The sequence below is a fragment of the Mchenga conophoros genome, linkage group LG7 (genome assembly GCF_057382185.1).
Source record: "Mchenga conophoros isolate Kocher_MC1m ecotype Shallow Benthic linkage group LG7, M_conophoros_male_GT1.1, whole genome shotgun sequence".
In the NCBI taxonomy this organism is placed as follows: domain Eukaryota; kingdom Metazoa; phylum Chordata; class Actinopteri; order Cichliformes; family Cichlidae; genus Mchenga; species Mchenga conophoros.
In genome coordinates, this window is record NC_140532.1 from 12,809,916 (window position 1) to 12,830,297 (window position 20,382).

At 41.0% G+C, this 20,382-nt stretch overlaps 1 protein-coding gene across 3 annotated transcripts in view; it reads right to left on the reverse strand.

Annotated features, from left to right (window-relative positions):
• The window catches only part of tln2b (talin 2b), a 94,527-nt gene that overhangs the window by 26,218 nt on the left and 47,927 nt on the right, over positions 1 to 20,382 (reverse strand). For all 3 annotated transcript variants that reach the window (XM_085282174.1, XM_085282173.1, XM_085282172.1), the window contains exons 7-26: positions 16,986 to 17,113; positions 16,626 to 16,689; positions 16,363 to 16,467; positions 14,455 to 14,610; positions 13,621 to 13,722; positions 13,425 to 13,501; positions 10,963 to 11,146; positions 10,632 to 10,745; positions 10,108 to 10,216; positions 9,296 to 9,504; positions 8,951 to 9,049; positions 8,130 to 8,297; positions 7,484 to 7,778; positions 4,999 to 5,165; positions 4,200 to 4,328; positions 2,798 to 2,911; positions 2,509 to 2,622; positions 2,285 to 2,419; positions 351 to 479; positions 105 to 207 (exon numbers count right to left, since the gene is read on the reverse strand). In XM_085282174.1, coding sequence (XP_085138300.1) covers positions 105 to 207; positions 351 to 479; positions 2,285 to 2,419; positions 2,509 to 2,622; positions 2,798 to 2,911; positions 4,200 to 4,328; positions 4,999 to 5,165; positions 7,484 to 7,778; positions 8,130 to 8,297; positions 8,951 to 9,049; positions 9,296 to 9,504; positions 10,108 to 10,216; positions 10,632 to 10,745; positions 10,963 to 11,146; positions 13,425 to 13,501; positions 13,621 to 13,722; positions 14,455 to 14,610; positions 16,363 to 16,467; positions 16,626 to 16,689; positions 16,986 to 17,113 — 2,701 coding nt within the window. The remainder of the gene's footprint in view (positions 1 to 104; positions 208 to 350; positions 480 to 2,284; positions 2,420 to 2,508; positions 2,623 to 2,797; positions 2,912 to 4,199; positions 4,329 to 4,998; positions 5,166 to 7,483; positions 7,779 to 8,129; positions 8,298 to 8,950; positions 9,050 to 9,295; positions 9,505 to 10,107; positions 10,217 to 10,631; positions 10,746 to 10,962; positions 11,147 to 13,424; positions 13,502 to 13,620; positions 13,723 to 14,454; positions 14,611 to 16,362; positions 16,468 to 16,625; positions 16,690 to 16,985; positions 17,114 to 20,382) is intronic.

Genomic DNA, 20,382 nt, shown 5'->3' on the forward strand with positions numbered 1-20,382 from the left:
CAATTTTGAGAATTCCTTTTAAATAAAAGTCACAGGCAGTATTCCATATGTATCTAAATGGCTGCTCAAACTTCTCAGCCCCACTCGTGTATAAAATACACTACCTGTGTAATGTTCATTGCCTTGCGCAGCGCATGTCAGCAACTGGGCCATGGAAGAACCCACAGTCTTAGACGTACTTCCCAAATCCTGAGCGCATTTTTCCAGCTGTATAAGCGACAGAACACATAAATAACTCATTTGACTCATGGCTAAGATTTCTTTAGCATTTTGGTATCTCTACACAGCAGCTATCTCTAGCCTAATGAGATGGGCTAGATGAGAAACTGTAATTGTTTCTATTTACTGACCGTTTCTCCAGGAAGTGGTTTGAGTTGGCCATCAATGACAGACATCTTGGCATCCTGAAGTTCACTCTTGAGTGTCTGTACAGTTTTGAGGGCTAAGTCAATCTCCAGAGGGCCACAAGCTTCATGTGCCTTAAAAAAAAAAAAAAAAAAAAGTAAAAAAAAACCCCACAGACATAGCTGTTACTTAAACACAAGCCATACGCAGCAGACAAGATGCAATCCTGCATGTACAGTGGGGCAAAAAAGTATTTAGTCAGCCACCGATTGTGCAAGTTCCCCCACTTAAAATGATGACAGAGGTCAGTAATTTGCACCAGAGGTACACTTCAACTGTGAGAGACAGAATGTGAAAAAAAAAATCCATGAATTCACATGGTAGGATTTGTAAAGAATTTATTCGTAAATCAGGGTGGAAAATAAGTATTTGGTCACCTCAAACAAGGAAAATCTCTGGCTCTCACAGACCTGTAACGTCTTCTGTAAGAAGCTTTTCTGTCCCCCACTCGTTACCTGTATGAATGGCACCTGTTTGAACTCATCATCTGTATAAAAGACACCTGTCCAAAGCCTCAAACAGTCAGACTCCAAACTCCGCCATGGCCAAGACCAAAGAGCTTTCGAAGGACACCAGGAAAAGTATTGTAGACCTGCACCAGACTGGGAAGAGTGAATCTACAATAGGCAAGCAGCTTGGTGTGAAAAAATCAACTGTGGGAGCAATCATCAGAAAATGGAAGACATACAAGACCACTGATAATCTCCCTCGATCTGGGGCTCCACGCAAGATCTCATCCCGTGGGGTCAAAATGATCATGAGAACGGTGAGCTTTGATCCCAGAACCACACGGGGGGACCTGGTGAATGACCTGCAGAGAGCTGGGACCAAAGTAACAAAGGTCACCATCAGTAACACACTACAACGGCAGGGAATCAAATCCCGCAGTGCCAGACGTGTTCCGCTGCTGAAGCCAGTGCATGTCCAGGCCCGTCTGAAGTTTGCCAGAGAGCACATGGATGATACAGCAGAGGATTGGGAGAATGTCATGTGGTCAGATGAAACCAAAGTAGAACTTTTTGGTGTAGACTCAACTCGTCGTGTTTGGAGGAAGAAGAATACTGAGTTGCATCCCAAGAACACCATACCTACTGTGAAGCATGGGGGTGGAAACATCATGCTATGGGGCTGTTTTTCTGCCAAGGGGACAGGACGACTGATCCGTGTTAAGGACAGAATGAATGGGGCCATGTATCGTGAGATTTTGAGCCAAAACCTCCTTCCATCAGTGAGAACTTTGAAGATGAAACGAGGCTGGGTCTTCCAACATGACAATGATCCAAAACACACCGCCTGGGCAACAAAGGAGTGGCTCCGTAAGAAGCATTTGAAAGTCCTGGAGTGGCCTAGCCAGTCTCCAGACCTCAACCCCATAGAAAATCTGTGGCGGGAGTTGAAAGTCCGTGTTGCTCGGCGACAGCCCCAAAGCATCACTGCTCTCGAGAAGATCTGCATGGAGGAATGGGCCAAAATACCAGCTACTGTGTGTGCAAACCTGGTAAAGACCTATAGTAAACGTTTGACCTCTGTTATTGCCAACAAAGGTTATGTTACAAAGTATTGAGTTGTATTTTTGTTATTGACCAAATACTTATTTTCCACCCTAATTTACGAATAAATTCTTTACAAATCCTACCATGTGGATTCATGGATTTTTTTTTCACATTCTGTCTCTCACAGTTGAAGTGTACCTCTGGTGCAAATTACTGACCTCTGTCATCATTTTAGGTGGGGGAACTTGCACAATCGGTGGCTGACTAAATACTTTTTTGCCCCACTGTAAATGTGTGATGTGAGATCACAGAATTAGACTCTAATTGGACAGTGAATCTTTTCACTGATGGCCTGCATCAGTGAAAAGAATCATGCTCACGGATACCTTCTGCGTGGCAGTCCGGAGCTCCGCCAGGCAGGTAGCTAAATTCTTGGCACACTGGCCCAGTTGCATAGCAGCAGCTTGTTCGGCCACTGTTGGAACTGCTGACTTTGCAGACGCCACCATCTTACTCCCAGGCTGAGAGACAGTAATAGAAACACACCAAGAAATGAGATTCCTTTGATAGAGGGTTACAGTCACTCACTGTGTCAAGGTGAAATACAAACCTGTAAGAAGCTCTGGCTGGCCATGATGAGGGCGAGTTGGGGGCCCAGCTCCTCAGGCTGGGCTTGGCTGCTCCTCATTCCCTGCACCAACTGGGGAATACTATCTGCTACCATCTGAAATTAAACACCACATAATGTTTGCTTCATATGCCACACCATCATGACTTACTGAGAAAGTTGCTAACAAGGCTCCCAAACAAGACACTCCCTGTGACAACATGTATTATATGTAAATACAGGCTATAACATTAGTACAAAAGAGCACATCACAAAGATTACAGGATCATACCTTGCAGCTGTGAACTAGCTGTTGGTGTGAGGCTGTATTTTTGTTGGATGCAGCTGCGTTTTGAGCAGCTGCGATGGTCTGTGTAGCAGCAGCCGCTGCCTGCTTAGCAGCGATCTGTTCAGAAGACACAAATGGAGAAAATGTAAGTAAGAGAGTGCTGCTTGGCTAAGAGGAATGTTCACTTTTGCTCTGCGCAGTATTATGCTGTCATGTTCTGTACTCCAACAGAGTTCTAATCAGACTAAAAGGGGTCACAACCAAAAGAAGAGGGAAATGGATGGAACTATGCTGCTCGGTCATGATTTCATGAAGTGATCAGTACTGCCTTCGCTTGGGCAGATTTCCAGAACTAAAGCTAAAAATAGCCTGGCTTACATTAATTCATAGACACAAGACAGGGTTTGAAGCAATGACGGGACTGAAAACAAAGCTGTTAAATGGGTGAGGAGATACTGATGGAAAGATATACGTAACACATGGTATCGTTATATAGAGAAAATTCACATAACCCTAAAGACAGACAGACAGACAGACAGATCAAGTGCCCTTGTTATTCTTTTGCAATTTTAAAGAATGTGATCAGTATACAAAAGAAAATTTAATGGCTTCTTCCTTTGAACTTAACCCACTCAATCAAGTTTCATGAAATTCGGCTTGGTAGCTTTTGCATAATCTTGCAGAGAAACAGACAAACAAACCCCACCTATTACACTGCCACTTCAGCTTGTGGCTTGTCAGTGGAATACATAAAGTGATATGCTCATCATGCTGTCTGTATAAAACTGGATAAATTAAGGGGTCTTAAGGGTCATAGTGTCATCTGTTATATTTGTCACATGCACTTGGATATGCTCAACATTCTGGTCTTCCCCAGCTTACATGCTGTCTCGATAGAGGATGCTATTACCATCATTAGTGTGAACATCTGATGCAAGAAGGATGACTGAGATGCTGCATGTCTGATAGCAGGCTTATTCGAGCCCTCAGTAATGCATAGTTTATGTGCCTAGAAAACTGAACACTACACTGTGTGTTCTTGTGCAGAGAGCAGGAAGTCATTAGAGGCAAACTGATACCAAGGGCTAAATACAGATCTTTACACTTAGGTGGCTCATTCACAGCACTAATGGGGCTTATAGCACAGTGCTATAGGAAAGAGAAATAATACAAATATAATAAATTGCCCAGCAGTTGTTTCTACATGGTTATTTTCATCCTTTTTTTCAGTGTTTTCTTTCTCCTTTTATTTTTACACCATCTTTCTTTTGCAGGTATTATACAATAACAGAAAGAGATGTTTGGGTCACACCTTTGTCAGTAAGGTGAAACAAGAAGAAGATTTATGTTTTGATCAAGGTCAGACAACAGAAAAAATGATGACACATTGAGTCCTTTAACTCACCTCCAGCCTGTTGACTATTTTTTTCTTTATTGCGTTCTGAGCCGCCGCGTTAGTGGCGACACGTAGCCCTTCAGCTGCCTCTCTGAGTCTCTGTTGCTGGTCTTCATTGTCCGGGTAGGCGGCTGCCCCCTGGGGGACGCATTAACACACATTCATGTACACATGTGCAGATGTGCACACGCGGACACACACTCCCTCACACATACTGTACTGCACATACAGAATCTAACAACAGCAATCAGATCTCAGCAATAAAAGTTTAAACAACTCTGGTTATGCAAGTTGTGCAATAGATGGAAAGAGTCATTTAGATCTGTCTGCTTTTTGACAGTTTCCAAGGAAACCGTCAGTGCCAGATCCTCACTTCCTCTTTGATAATGGCAGTGACGTGGTGATTAATGTGTCACAGATCAAAAACATCTAACGAGCCATAAGCAGCGTTTCACATGCCTGCGTATTTCACACTGATAATATCCTGCTCAGCAGTGCCAGGGGCTCATTAAGAGCCACTGATGCAGCAGCCTTTTTATTTTGGATGTGAAATGATGCGAGTAGATAGTGCATACAGTAATGCCAACACTTGTTTTCTATCAAAGGGAAGATATTCAGTTCAATTCCTTTAAAACTGTTCTAGATGTAACAACAACAAAATAAAATGCACTGCATCAAGAGCTAGGTTAAATTTTGTAGAATATAATAAGGTACAATAAAGTAATGTAATAATGACTGAAAGCAGTTAGCTTGTCTGGTATTATGTTAACCACACTGCATTGTGAGGTTAAGCCTGATGCTTTCCTACCTTAGCAGCCTCCACCATCCGAGCTGTGGCATCAGCCAAGAGCTTGGCTGCAGCAAGCAATTTTTTGGAGTTGTCAACATCAACTTCTGCCTCTGCATCTGATCTCATGGCATTGACCAAGTCAGAGGTAGCTTGGGCTAAAACTCTGGCCTGACGGACCATCTCACCTGTTCACACGCAAACACCAAGTTAGTGCCCCGTATAAACATCAAAATGATCTATTACAACTGTTACAACTGAAATTCAGCTGATTTGGGCTTTTGTTCATTTACATTTTTCTTTTGTCTTTTCAGTGATGACATCTATGCTAATGAAGACAGAATTATTAGCACCTCCACAAAAATGTCATTTTTATTAGAAAGCCAGTGATTTTTAACACTCTTTTTCCAAACAGCCTAGTTTTAGTTTTGATACTTATATTACTTTAAAACAAAATGACAAAAAACAAACAAACAAAAAACTAAAGCTGGCAGGGTCAAGGGTTAGGGTCATTAGCCTGCTAAAGCTAATAGTCAATTGTGTATCATTTTGCTGGACAATAACCTGCAGTCCTTTGTTGTAGTTTTCAACAAGCCTCACACACATCTCCTAATCAACCCCAGCCCATTGTTCTTTGGCGAATGTCTGAGTCTCTGATGGTCTTCTGGCATGGACCGTGGTCTTCAATTCAACCAACAGATTTTTAATCAGATTCAAGTCAGGGCTTTGAGCAAACCAGTCAAAACCTTCTTTCAGAATCTTTGTATATCTTTCTTTCTTCGTGATTCCTTCCACCTTGACAAGATTCTCAGTTACAGATGCACTGACGCATCCCCACAGCATAATGCTCCCACCACCGTGTTTCAACAGTGAAGATGATATTTTTTTTATTGTACACCACTCCCTTCTTTCTCCACACATCTCTGTGTTCAAAGAGCTCTAATTGAATCTTATCTGACCAAAAGAGATGCTTCCAGTATACATAATCATTCTCCAGGTTGTCCTTAGGATTCTTCAGTCAGGCTTGAAGGTATCTCATGTGCAGAAATTGAGTTGTTCTTGGTGTGAAACACGTCTCTCACTAGTTTGCTTTTCAGAGTCCTTGAAATCTTCCACATCCTTCCTCTGATCTGTACTTTGTGGCTTTGTTTGAATTTTTGACAATTTCTTGATGACTCTTTAACACAAACACCATAAAATAACTTGATTGTACAAGCTTCGAGCATTACAGAGTTAAAGCAAATCTTTGCACAGCAGTTGTTTGTGCTATGGCTCAATAAAAAGATCAGTTTTTCAGTGGGTTATTAATATTTCACCCTGGTCATTTTTATTTATTCTGATATGATCCACCAGTTATTGTGTGCAAACAGAATTAATTTATGCTTTCTAAATTAAAACTTTCTTGCTGTGTTAAAAAGCCACTCTGGAAATTTTGACAAAAACTTTAAATTTCGGAGACTAATAACGTAATTCTCAACTGTACATCTGTATCAGCCTTGACAGCCAGCATATTTTTTAAAAGGTTTTGGAAATATTGCCACCTATGAAAATGTAGACAAAACGCTTGTGAGGCCACTAAAAGGATTTCTAACACTTTGACTATAAGAGCGCCTCATTAATACATACAGATCTTCATTAAAGGCATAATTGATGTGATTGGACGATGACTGTTACTGGTAAGTTCGGCTCTCATTACCATCTTACATATGAGACTGTAGAGGTAAAACAATTTTTATGTAAATTTGAAAAATCATACTACTTAAACTTACACGACCAGAGCTATTACAGCTGTAAGTATTTCAGTGTTCGACAAATTAGCACAGTATATTAATTCATCCTAACAGGCAAACCTAGTGCATCAGTAAGAAATTTCTGTAGTCGTGCAGGTTCACACCATCTTCATCTACTCTCATAGCTAGGTTTCTAGTGAGTCATCCCTGTTCCCACAAATAAAACAATCTTTTGATATATGTTGCATCTCCACACACACCTGCTACAAAGAGCTGTGTTTCCCCACTCACCCACCTCCGGCTCAAAAATAGCTCACCCAGAGAAGACTATGAAATACATTTATATGCATTACAGCCTACATGCTAATTTCTTGGGATTCAACCAACACACTCTGTTGACAATCAACTCAACAAAGAGATTAAATGAGAAAAGCGTAGCAGTGCCTCAGCATTTAAACATTTGTTCTCTCAAAAAATCCCCAGGTCATGTGTTTTCTGTTAAATTTCAAAGTCTTCCTGATGCTGATTGGGACCAGATTGAGTACTCTGTAGTGGTTTTGGATGACATGTTTCCCATAACCCCTTGAGAATCGACTGTGTTTGAAAATTCTTCGGCCTCATGGTTCAAGCCATTACGAACAGTGTCAGCTTTCAAAACACGTCGAGGACTTTTAAGATCACTTAACATACACATAAACACAAATATACCTTCAGCACCTCTGTGATAAAGTCAAAACACATTAAAACAATTCAAATAAACACAGGTATTCACTCACCAGCATCACCCATGGAAGTGAAAATGTTTTCGGTCACGTTCATAATCGTATCCGTGGCCTGGTCATAACGTCCAATAGGCTCGCCGCAGCTGGCATAGTGGCGGACGTGCTGCAGGAGGTCGCTGAGAGCCTGGCTCACCACACCAGCTGCTGCCCCAACTTGCTTCAGCAGCTCACCGTCGTCGCTGGCCGAGCGGCAAGCTTTGACGCAGGTTTCCACGGAACGGTCCACCAACTTCCCGGCCTCGACAAGCTGCTCCTGACACACTGGGGAGCTGATGGTTGGGCTCACCACCTGCACCACACACAGATGTTGGCAGAAATAGTCAAAGGAAACAAAATAGAGACATTTTGAAGACACAAACTGCATCTACAATTAATCTTACCTCATCTAACCAAATGCAACAAGTGAGGCTTTAAAATAAAACATATTGCTACATATATACGGAATACATTTCTTTAGTTGCTATTTAAAGAATTCAACAAATACAATGATGACCTGCTTCAATTGGATAAAACATTAGTATTACATATTTTTTAAATATGTCATATAAGTCCCATATACATTTTTTTTGGATCATTTTCTGGTTAATAGTTTGTCCTTTACCTACTGGGCTGCTGAGACGAACAAGTTTTACATCAGTACCTTAGTGCAGGCGACCAGCTGTGAGGTGGACAGGGCACACTGAGTGGCAGCTGCAATCACCCGGTTCTGCAATATGGTGTCTTCGGCCACCTGGGCCACGTTCTTGGCCTTCAGGACTAACATAGCAGCTGCATTGGCCACTGCTTTTGCCAGATTCATCAGGGTGTCCTGCAACATATTAATCAATGTCCTTCACTGAAACACAGCGCAGCTGCAAACATGTGACTGATGGGATCAGGAAAGTAAATGTTTTCATATTTTTTCAATCGATATAGAGTGATTACTGCACAGCTAATGCATGTGGAACAAGTGTAGCACATAACAGAAAGAGATAAATGGTTAAGAATTTTAGGCAGCACATCTGTGCTACTATGTATAGCAAATGGAATACAAACTATGTTAATGTAACAGAAGAACACTGTCTCAAGGTCAATGAGAACAAGACCGTGGATGATTTATGAGCCCTCTTCTCCAGGCATTAACACTAAAGAGAGTGGTATAAAAGCTGCGAGAGGACATCTAAACTAAGGTGTATATGGCATGTAAATGAATTTCAGAGTAAGAGAATAAATTAGGTAGCTAGAGAAGGCTACTGAAACGGTGCTGTTAGTGGAGGTCTGGAACAATGCATTGCCACTTTACTACTAAAAGCTCTCCTTCTGACACTTTGTTTCAAATCCACATAAAGTGAGGGTCTAATAATAAAGTCTGAGGTGATTACATAAGTTTGTATTGACATTTTTAAAGAGAGTTCAGAAAATGTGTGTGCCTTCCTGTTTGGCCAGCAGTGTCATAGAAACAGTGAGGGGGTGGCGTCCAACCTGGAACTTCTCATCAGTCTCGCCCTCCCCCATGTGACGGAGCAGGTCCCCGCTGGCTTGTCCAATGCTTCCTGCTGCCGTCAGCACCGTCTGCCTGGGCTGTATGGGAATGACATCATCACATTCATTACACAGGCTTGGCTTGCTCTCACAGAGGCTCCCATGAATTATCCAAACAGAATTTAGGATCAAAAAAATCATCCCCGTAAAACCTTCTGTAATACATCTTTGCTGGGACACAGATAAAAAAAAAATGCAGTTCAAAACTGTGTGTGCCTTTGTGACTACTGCGATTACAGATAAGGATGAGGTCCAAATCACTACAATAATCAGCAGGTGCCTCACCTCTGCGGCTGCGGGCTCAACAGATCTGAGCAGATCTGACACAGCTCCTGCCAGCATCCTGGCAGCACCCATGAGCTTGTGTCCACTGCCCACCTCATCGTCCATTAATGCCGCAAGCAACTTAACACCCTTAGACATTTCCGTCAGGTTGGAGGAGATGGTGGTGATGGCGCAGCCCACTGCTGTGTAGTCAGTTTCTGTCGGCTCACCTGCAGAGGATGGATAGCCATCATTACAAGCTAATCGGGTTACATCTCTGCTGTGCATCTTAATATGTTATGCTGTTGCCACCTTAATTTTGCTAAGCCACGGAGAAGCTTGTGTTTCACATGCTGCAACAAGCACATCAGTGCCAGTGCTGTAGCTTGAACCCATTTGAAATGGAAGATGAGCACGCTGACAAAAACGCTTTGTATTAGACAGAGAAGCTAGCATACGTGCAACCAAACAGATGGCAAGGTAAGATTAAAACCAAGCAAAAGGCTGGCTGGAACCTGACTGGCATTGCGCCAAAAATCATGAGGCGCTGAAAGAGACACTGGCAGTAAACTCAGCTTCAGGACAACAAGTTCAAGATTTATGAATCATAGAAATATTTTTGAGGCAAAATTGAGACATACATTTTAGTTTTAATACCATCTCAGTAACGCCGACTTGGAAAACATATTGATTTACACCATTTGCACTATGCCCAGTGCAGACTTCAGAAACCAAAGCTCATATATAGAAATTAATAAAACCAGAAAATAATAACATATGCCATCCCTTGTTTTTTCTTTTTTTAGTTATTTAGCATTTTCCCAGGCACTCACCTGCAGTGAGATTGACCACAGATGCTGTTCCAGCAGTGATGGCATCAACCTGAGAGTGGATTTCATGTTTGGATTCATCCACTTTGTTCTGAACCCAAACCCTGGATGCCTTTTGGTGGAGGAAAATGAGAGCTATTGGCATTCATCGTAGTGTGTGATTTTCAGCTCATATCAGCTTTCTTTCACAGGATTAAAGGACTAGGCTAGTACAACACCTATGGCTTTGGAAACACTCAAGCATTAAATACAGCCTCCACATTTACAGTCAGTCCTACATCCTAATTATATTTGAGATATTTGATGGACTTTGATGTGATTAGAATGCTTGATTCTTTTTAAGCCATCTTTGCTTTGCAAATCCAGAGGCTGTAATATCAGAAAGCACACAATCTCGAGTGTTAGAAAAGCACAACTCAAGGGATTGCTAGGATTGTGGGAATGTGGTAGAGTGCACCATCTATGCATGGTGCAACTGTTCTGAAATATTTTCCACAACTGAAGTAACTGGTTGTAATATGGCTCACCAAGTCATGGCCCAGTGGAGGCAGATTATCGACATGTCCCAGGTCAGCCTGGGCCTGCTGCACAGCCTGCATACTGCTGTTGATGGTCCCCATCAGGGCCTGCTGGGCTAGACTCTGACAGCAACAAACAACACAGACACAGTGTTTGCAAATGGCCTAACAAAAGGAGTCTGATTGCAAGATTGTGAAACTTTCTTGATCAGATTTCTTTAGGTCGCACATTTTTTCCTAAATGGCCCACAGGTTGGAAGCTACAGTTTCAGTTACTATCTGAATCAAAGCAAAAAAGAAAAGAAAAAACAGACCAGCATGTTTGTCAGCGCTTACTCACCAGTGGAGGCATGTGCCCTCTGTGCATTTGCCCTGTGGTGATTTGCTGCTGAGCAGAGGGCATAGTACCCATATTGAAAGTGTCAGGCCCGCCAATAGACCCAGACCGAATTATACCTGGAAGGGCTACCGAGCCGTGCTCCACACGGCCTACCCGATTGAACTGCTGCTGCAAAATTGTGGACCTTATTAAAAAATAAAAAGAAATAGAAAGCAGTAAGAAGAATTTTATAATTAATCACACCAAAACATTAACTTTATGTATTGTAAATAGACCGCATATTTGTAACATTTTTCAGTCTAATTGACCACTCAATGTACTTCATACTAGAAGCCACATTCACCCATTCACCTACATTAGGAGCACTGAGGTTTGGATCAAAACACCGACCATATGATTAGTGGCCAACCCACACTGTTTCCCAAGCCACAGCTGTTCCCTATGCACATTATATGCTTGTACATGCTGTTGTGGTCAGAAGGTTACTTACACTCATCATGGGCATGAATGTCATAGTAACTTTGGCCTTCAAATGGTTTCTTTGAAGTGTTTTTTGTGAAGAGGAAGAATTGTAGATTTCTAAGTTGGGAAGGCCTTTTGGACCCGTTTCTAAACAACTGCATATTTAAAGATCATCATTTCAAACAAATTTCTGAACGAAGAAGAAAGAAGAAACAGCCACTTCACAAGCGCATGGCACAACATAGAAGAGCCACCTCCACGGGACAAGACTCAGCAGTTCATCTGCATCTAAAGGACAAAGGTCACTCTTTCGAGGATGCCAATGTTCACATTTTGGACAGAGAGGACAGATGGTTTGAAAGAGGAGTGAAAGAAGCCATTTACGTCCACTGTGAGCGACCATCTTTGAACAGAGGCGGTGGTTTACGACACCAACTGTCTGCCATCTATAATCCAGTTTTGAGATCCTTTCCCAGACGCCTTAACGCCCACTTTATTTTCTGATCTGGTGAAATGATTTAGGTTCTAGTTCTAACATTTAGTCTTCTTAGTTTCACCTCCGAAGACCCGAACTCTTTCATGGCATGCATTTTTAATTTCTCTTTGCTATTTGGGCTGATTGGGACCTGATGATTGTGTAAAAACAAAGAATTATCTTTTTACTCCATTTTGTAAAGGGCCTGATATCCACATATGAGGACATTCGTTTATAAATTTCATTCGAACAGTGGCAGTATAATGTCCTTGTAAGTGGATATCAGAGCAAAATGTAGTATTGTGGTCCAGACAACCCAAAATGTGATGTCCGCATATTTGGACGCCAGGTCCTAGGAGGTTAATGATGTTCTTTCTGCTTGTGAGTTTTGCTATTTATATTCCTGTTCGTTAGTACTGTAAGAGTGTTACACACTCATTGTCTCATCTCTGAATAGTCAGCCTTTGTCTCTGTATTTGTTTACCTTTGGTCTTTGTCCAGTTTCATGCCAAGATCATAGGGCGTATATGTTTATCTTCTCATCTGTCAGGCTTTTAATCTGATCTTCTATCACATAAATTTACGTGTACGTCTAGACAAAATTTAAAAACTAAATTACTTGCATATGTAGGCATTTTAGAGTAAACTTTTCCCTTGTATTACTCAGGAGGATCTTTTTAAATAACTCTTCAAAATGATAATGTGACTGTTTCTAACTGAAATGACAAAAATGACAGAATTATAATTAAAACAATTATCACGCACCAACAACTGCTCCCACAGTACGCAGGCAACGTCAGAAGAAATACTGTACAAAAAAAGTGTTTTCATGCCTAACTCAACAGATGCTCCTGACTCCACCAGTTAATTACGGCTTGTTTTGAGAGGCAGCAATTATGTTTTTGTACTGAGAACCACAACATGAGTCAATTGGTCCACAAGCAGCAGGAATATGATGCCCCATTCTGCCAGAGCGGTTTCACTGACAGCCATGTGGATTTCCAGTGATAACAAATTTCCAGATTCTGTGTGACAGAGCCCTAGTCCAGCTGCTTTACCTCGATTTCCATCAGTCACTGAGCTACACTGGAAAATCTGGACAGACAGAAACCAAATAGGAAAAAAATACCTGACTAAAACAGCTTCTAGCAAGCTGTTTCTTTTTTTCTTTTTTTTTTTTACCAGTGTGATATCTTGACCTCCAAATGATGCAACGTTTTTTTCCAAAATAAAATTATATTCTAGTAGCTTTACCCTGAGGCAGCTTTTATAAAAATCACACAACTACCCATTTAACAAATTGTATTCTGGGGTATCGAGAAGAGCATTAATGTTATTGTCTCAGGTATAAAGTGCTGTTTTTTGTGTTTAATTCTAACATCATGTCTCTCGGGGAGTACACTGCTGGGCAGGCAGAAATGTAATTACATGCACAATTAAACAGTAAGCTTTAAATTCATGAATAACTAGACTGTGTGAAGAGAATCACAATGGTCAGCATTTTTATACACTAGATACTACTCACTTCTTAGGGGAAACTGATTCCTCCAGCATGGTGGATTCCTCATCCCCCTCAAGGCCAAAACGATCCTTACTCTGCTTCTGCAGAGCGAAGTTTAACAGACACCAGTGAATACCGTGGGCCGAATATGTGAAGAGGTGGATGTATCTCATATTGATTCAGATAGATATGTGTTTTTATTTTATTTTCAACTACTTGCCTTTTTAAGAATGATGTCAATATAACCAGCAATGAGTTGGGATATCTGCTCTCCCTCTGTAGTCTGGACAGAGTAGTAGCTTTCCTGGTACTCTCCAAAATCCTTCGTAATGCAAGGAAGAGTCCAAAGATTCAGGGCAAGACAAGTTAGTCATTTGAAATTATTTTATAGTAACATCTACCCAAGACTGCAGAAATACTCTATTCGTGATAAAACCCTTACTATCTGTGCATAGATTAAAAAAAACAAACAAAAAACCCTTACTGGGGCTGAATAAACATGGCAGTACCTTCCTCATTTCTGCTCTTAATGAAAAAAAAAAGTGACATGCTTCCACGGAGCATCCGATTTCTCCAAAGAGCTGATTAAAAATGAGATGTAGTGAATCTGAAACCTGCTCACTTCAAAGCGTTCCACAGAAACACGTGGGCGAGTATTCTTAGTTTAAATCAATGTTGGCAAATATACCTCAGAGTACTTTGCATAATCTATTAATCTTTAAATGGAGTAGACCCTTTCCAGTACAGAAAGAAAACAGCCAACAGCTGGTAAAGAAAATTGAAAAAGGTTTCAGATAAATAAAACATTCAAACACAGTCTCCCCCCGGGTATCTATTGTTAAGTCAGAAGAAATAGCCGGCTAGCAATGCCAAAAACCATTCAATATTGCAGTCTGAGGTCTCTACAATTTTTAGGATTCTGTTTGTATTGGAAAGTGAAGAAAAATGGGGGAAAGAGCAAAGAGTTGTATGTATCACACTCTGCATACAAATAATGCATAGGACTAGAAGTGTATATAACAGCACACTCTAAGTGGAGCTGAGGACACAGTACCAAGGTGAAACTCTTAGGGGAGGCTGCCCATCTCTTGACTGTTGTCAGTGGCCATTCCTGCACCACGTCCTTCGTCTTCTCATCCACCCGCATCACTGACTCTTTGGTTATCCCCAACAGCCGCGGGACCAGCTTATTTTTACCCTTCATCTTTTCCTGTCAAGTAAGAAAACATCAGACGACATTTATGTCAGTGCTTAAACACCTACACAGATGATTCATTCAAGGCGCAAATGCAAGATCATTGTTCCGTTCTCCCGATGCTGCCGTAATACACATGGCTGTGTCTGTGGCTTGAAGCCCCACTTGGAGGAGGAGAAGGGCAGCTGCGAAGTGACCCAGCAGAGTTCAGTCTTGTTTAACTGCTGCTTTATTGAGCAGGGTCTCCACAGACTGTCAGCACAGCAACATGCTATTCCACCAGCTCTCTGTCTGACCAGCTCCACTGCCCCACCACTATCTGCCCACTGAAAATCTATTACAGCTCACTTGAGACGCCAAGCCTACACTTGGCTCCCCTCCAAGGGGAATAGGAAGGACAAAACAAAAATTAGCAGTGAGCAGAGACGGGGAGTGCAGACTGCTCATGTTTAATGTGTCCAATCCTTTTGTTGTTTTTATCACAGGGTCAAAATGAAAAGCCCTGAGAACCACACAAAGGCCAATAAGTAGAAGAGCTTTTCAAGCTCACTGCTCTTAAACACAAGGACAGATAACATTATCCCAGTGATCATGATATCTTTGTGCAAAGGTTTATTAAAAACTTCCATTGTTTTAGGGTACGCCACCTCAATGTTATAATTACCAAGGCCGCATTCAAGCAGGAAGTGTGGTATTCTAATCTCAAGTGGAAAGTATAATATCATTTCAAACTTGATGGTTATCGGTTAGGGAAAATATGCTTCTTACTTTTCCCCCACGTGACACACACACATACTTACAGTAAAACAAAGCTTTTCGCCCTAAAACCTGCAGTGATTAGACACTCATAGGTGAGAAATGGAAGGTTACATTAAATGCTCCAACAAAGCCAGGCCTATGCTTTTGCCCTTGCAAGCGTCAAGAGCAGAGTGCAGCTGGAGTGAATTATTTAAGAGTCTTGAAACCTCCATCACTACATCTCCTCATCGAGCACAGACAGCGCTCGCACACATAGATGCACATGCACTCTTCCATGCACACAAAGATAATTTGAACCCTGCAGTGTACTTTAACTATGGGGCCAAACATTCCATTTATCGTCCATTAAGACCCCAGCAGACAACTGCACATTCACTCTTTTCCCTCTTTCCTGCAAGTCCGTAGCCAAATGGGCCGCTGTCAGAGAGCTTTAATAATACCTGCTGCAACTTTATCCCATTCACATGCTGCACTTCCATTCCACTTTTGTGTTTGCCAAAGCAGAACAGAGCAGAATTGCTATTGTCACAAGTATTTCACAGCGCTGAACTCCAAGCGCACACGCTTCCACTCCGATTCTGACTCTGATTTGTTGTGATAATGGGGCTTTTTGGTGTTTTCAGCAAGCTCTCATTCCTGTGTGACAACACTCTGCATATTGGGGCAGCTTTCTGGTCGTAGCTGCCACTCTTTAGAACAAAAGCATTGCATGCCTGTATCATTTAATTAACATTTGTTTTAGGTTTTAGTTTCATATCGCTGGACTGCATTTTTTACTAGCACATTTAGTAACAACGGGGAAAGAAACAAATACACCAGTTTAGCCAGATTATTTAAAGCTTTACTTAAATAAGTTAAATCTAAAAGGTATAACAATCCCTCATCAACTGTAACTTATGAAAGACCCAATTACAATTAACCTTATTTTGTGAGAAGGTGAGGATATTTTTATTTTAATTGTATAAAAATGTATTTTTTTGGGGGGGAAAAAAGCCTGCTAACGCTTACCTTCACGAGAAAGAAGGACACTCCATATGTCTGGAGGGACCTAGCAAGCTTCACATACTTTACTTTTCCTTCTATCTCAGACATCTCTCCACAGTTTTTATGTTCCTGGAAAACAACAGTTACATTTCCAACTTAAACCTATCAGTACATATGTAAATATGCTTGAAATGTCATGTACTGGCTGTTATGTAAGTATTTTACACCTCAACAGAGAACACACTACACTTTTTGCATGCTGCATTTGAGAAGTGTAATGTACATACTTGGAATATTTTCTTCTCGGCCCCTCTCTGCTTGATATACTCTTTAGGTAGGAACTCCTTCAGGCTACGGAGACAAATGACATTTTAACTGGTTTCAGCTACAGGCATTTCCTTTTTCTAACATACCTCTAATTATGAGGTCATTTTTGCCTTACTGCCTACATATCAGGAAACAGTTGTAACAGCTGACATCACCCCTGAGCTTTCCATGGGAGGAAATCCCTGAAGTAACAACCATTACTGATGGAAGGGAATAGCTACCATACAGCTGAAATAAGCCTGTGTATAAAAGTACAGCATGTGCTAAACAAGTATTCTGAATCTTCGTATCAAGGCATCTTCTTCATAATAAAAACTTACTCCAGGAATCCAGGCTTGTGCTTGTGCTCCACGTGGGGTCCGAACTGGATCTGAGCCTGGATCCCCGCAAACTCACATGCTTTATCAAAGGAGACAGGGTGGGATCCATTCAATATATCATCTCTAGCCTGGAGGAGACATGAAAAGAGGTATGGGTGGATAAGTGTAAGGAAGTAACACACATCCAGGACACAAACAGAGCTCTCCAATGAACAATTCATTGTGCGCTTTGCGTGCACTGTAGCATCAAGAATGAAGTCTTCTAAGTGACTAAGTGCATTTCTAGAGAATATACATCATATCTCAGACTAAGGCACACAGGGGAGCCAAATAAAATTTGTTTGTGACAATGAAAGCAATTCTGGCGGCTTTCAAATGTAACAGTTTCGAGTATTTGTCATCACACTCAGTTATGTGTTATTAAAAAGGAAAGGATATCGCAAAAATGCACCAGTTTTTCACAGTACCCGTCTGCATCACAGAATGGTCCTCAGTTTGGTGTTAAGCAATCTAATGAAGGATTTTTTTTTAACCCTTATGTCTGTTTGGTGCTACTGAGATGTCATTTATGATTCAATACATTTTCAGGCTCTTTATAATATGTATACCTTTTAGGGTGACACAGAAGCAGAAGCCTTTCTGTATAATGCTTGTACCTGTGTGCTCCAGGGGGCAGTCAGCTTTGCCCCCTGCTCTCTCTCTTTCGAGTTCACTGTAGCAAATTTAATCGCCGCAAAGCTGAGAGGCCTTGCTGGTGATAGAGGCTCCATCCATGCTCTTAGCATTAGCATATCAGTACACAGCGTGGACTTGATACATTCTTACGTCCCATTACATCAATGAAACACTAAGCAGCAGCTCACTGCTGTAATGAGAACAACAATCTCCTCTACTCACAATCAAGTCTTTTCCCAAGTGCAATTCACTGTGGAGTACATAAGCTCTTGCTGGACACAGAAGACACTCTAAAATTAGCCCTCACACATGCCATTCACTCCGCTACACACTGTTCACTGTACACAGAGTTTTCCTTCGACCAGTTGGTTCACAAGTATTTAGAAAAAATATTTAGGTGGCAATTGCACCAGACGATCATGGAGAGGTATTACAATGTGTAAAGCATAGTTCATCCATCCATCCATGTGTGTGTGTGTACTGTTATTTATTAAGTAAATAACAAATTCATGTTTTTATACCTAATTTTGAGTGGGTATGTACACTGGAGTTGTCTGATAAGTCAGAAATTAATCAAGCGTAACATTAAACAACTAAAAGAAGTAATTAATTAGAAAATAATAAGATGCTTTACAGTTTTTTCTGCTATTTTGTAAAACGGTAAATTTGAAAATTCATTCATAACAACCATAATTATATTTTAGCATTAAAAATATACATTTCATTAGACGTTGCGCATTCTGGTTGATTAACCGTTAAAGAAACATAAAAAATAATCTTGCTAATTATTTTTTGCTGTTAATTTAGAACAGCTGTGGCATGCACATGGTATTTCATTTATGTTTTTATTTAATTTTTCTTTAAACAAAATCTGATTTAGAAAAACTTAATGGGGTTTCATATCAGTGGATACTAAACCCTTACTTAAATGAAAGTGAAGGTTGACTGCAAATCCAAAGTATGCTCTTCACTGTTCCTCAACGCAATGAGATAAGGGAGTCAATATTCAGCAGAGTAAATGTAACAGCTGTCACTCAGCCAGAAACCAAAGTGGGTTCATCCTCAATTGCTGTTTTGGCTCAGAAATGATGGCTCGACTCTCAAATAATCATCAATCAGAATATTACTGTTGGATAATATAACTTGTATAGTGAGGTAAATATCTGGTGTCACTGTATTCAATGTAAATACAGCATGCTGTTTAGCCTGTAGTCGTTTCATTGTGTACGTGCATTACTGGAAATTGACAGGCACACAGCTGCATGTGAGCTAGTGATGGCAAATTATGAATGAAGCTGATTTTTATGCATTTCATTACTAGTTTTATACTTTCTGTAAGAGCTGACCATTGATAAAGAATTAATTGACAGTGGCTGATTTCAGATTAATGGTCACATTAGGCACAGAACCAGTCGGATAAATATTATACCATATTTGTAAAAAGGCAACAGAGTGAAGACAGACCCCGAATTTCTCGAAGCAGATATGGTAAGTGATACAAGAACTGGTTTTAGTGAAGCACAAGACATCAGAAGCTGTGACACATACAGCCTGAGGCAACAACGCTGAGGTCAACTGTTCCACTCTGGCCAAGCAGAGCAGACAGCACACATAGCCCCAAAAATAAATGATGGCAAAGGTATATAGTCAAATAGCAGTGCTTGACTGAAATATTAAAACCAGTTAAAAATAATGGATTCCTTTTTCCTCTTCTCTTTCTATATGTATTGTGCGGTAAAGGTTGAATTGACCCCTAAAATATCAGCATTATAACTGTGTTACATCCTGTAGAATATCAAGTCCTGAAGACAAATTCTTAACCTGACCCTGTGCTGAAATATGCCAACTTTTGACACATGTAATACATCTGATTAAGTGATCAAGGGTTAAATGTAAAAGCAAAACTCAGTGGGTGATACTATTGCTATGGAGATTTATGCTGGTTTTAGGATAAATACAAAGGGAGCGGTCAAGTGGTAAAGAAGATTACTCTTTTACTGGCAGAGCTTTCATTAATGTTTGTGTGAGAGTGCGTGTGCGCGCGCGTGTGTGTGTGGGCATAATAGGGTGTTTGAGTTTGAAATCATGTAAGCTTAAAATCATGAATACATATATGAGATCACTGCAAATATGCAGGAGGGTCCTGTCAAATAGTGACCAGCAATGATGTCATGAACTACATGAACAGTTACACAATAATAGTACAGAGTTTCTAAGAATTGCTGGAATTATGAATGACAGAGGGCGAAGAGGAACATTTGTAGGCTAAAAAAAATTCAAAAAGGAACACTGAGAAAGAGCAAGAGCAGCCTGTGGTATGATCCACTCTTCTGGCTGTGTTCGGTCTTTTTAACACAATGACAAATTAGAGCTCCTGCCTTGTGCCGAGCCAAGTGCGTGCGCGCGTGTGTGTGTGTGTGTGTGTGTGTGTGTGTGTGTGTGTGTGTGTGAGAGAGAGAGAGAGAGAGAGAGAGAACGCGGGAAAGATAGATGGGGGAGGGCAAGGGCAGGGGGCGGAGTTGTTATTGTGAAAGGAAATATGAGCCTGTGTTGAGAGGAGAGCATGATACACACAGTGTTGTAATGTGTGCCAGGGTAACAGGGTGGGGATGTATGCGACTGTCAGAATGTGTAAGCGATGGAAAGGGAGTGGAGACAGAGAAACTGCAAAATAAGGAAATGGAGGGTACAAAAAAATAGAGGCAACAACAGGAACAGACAG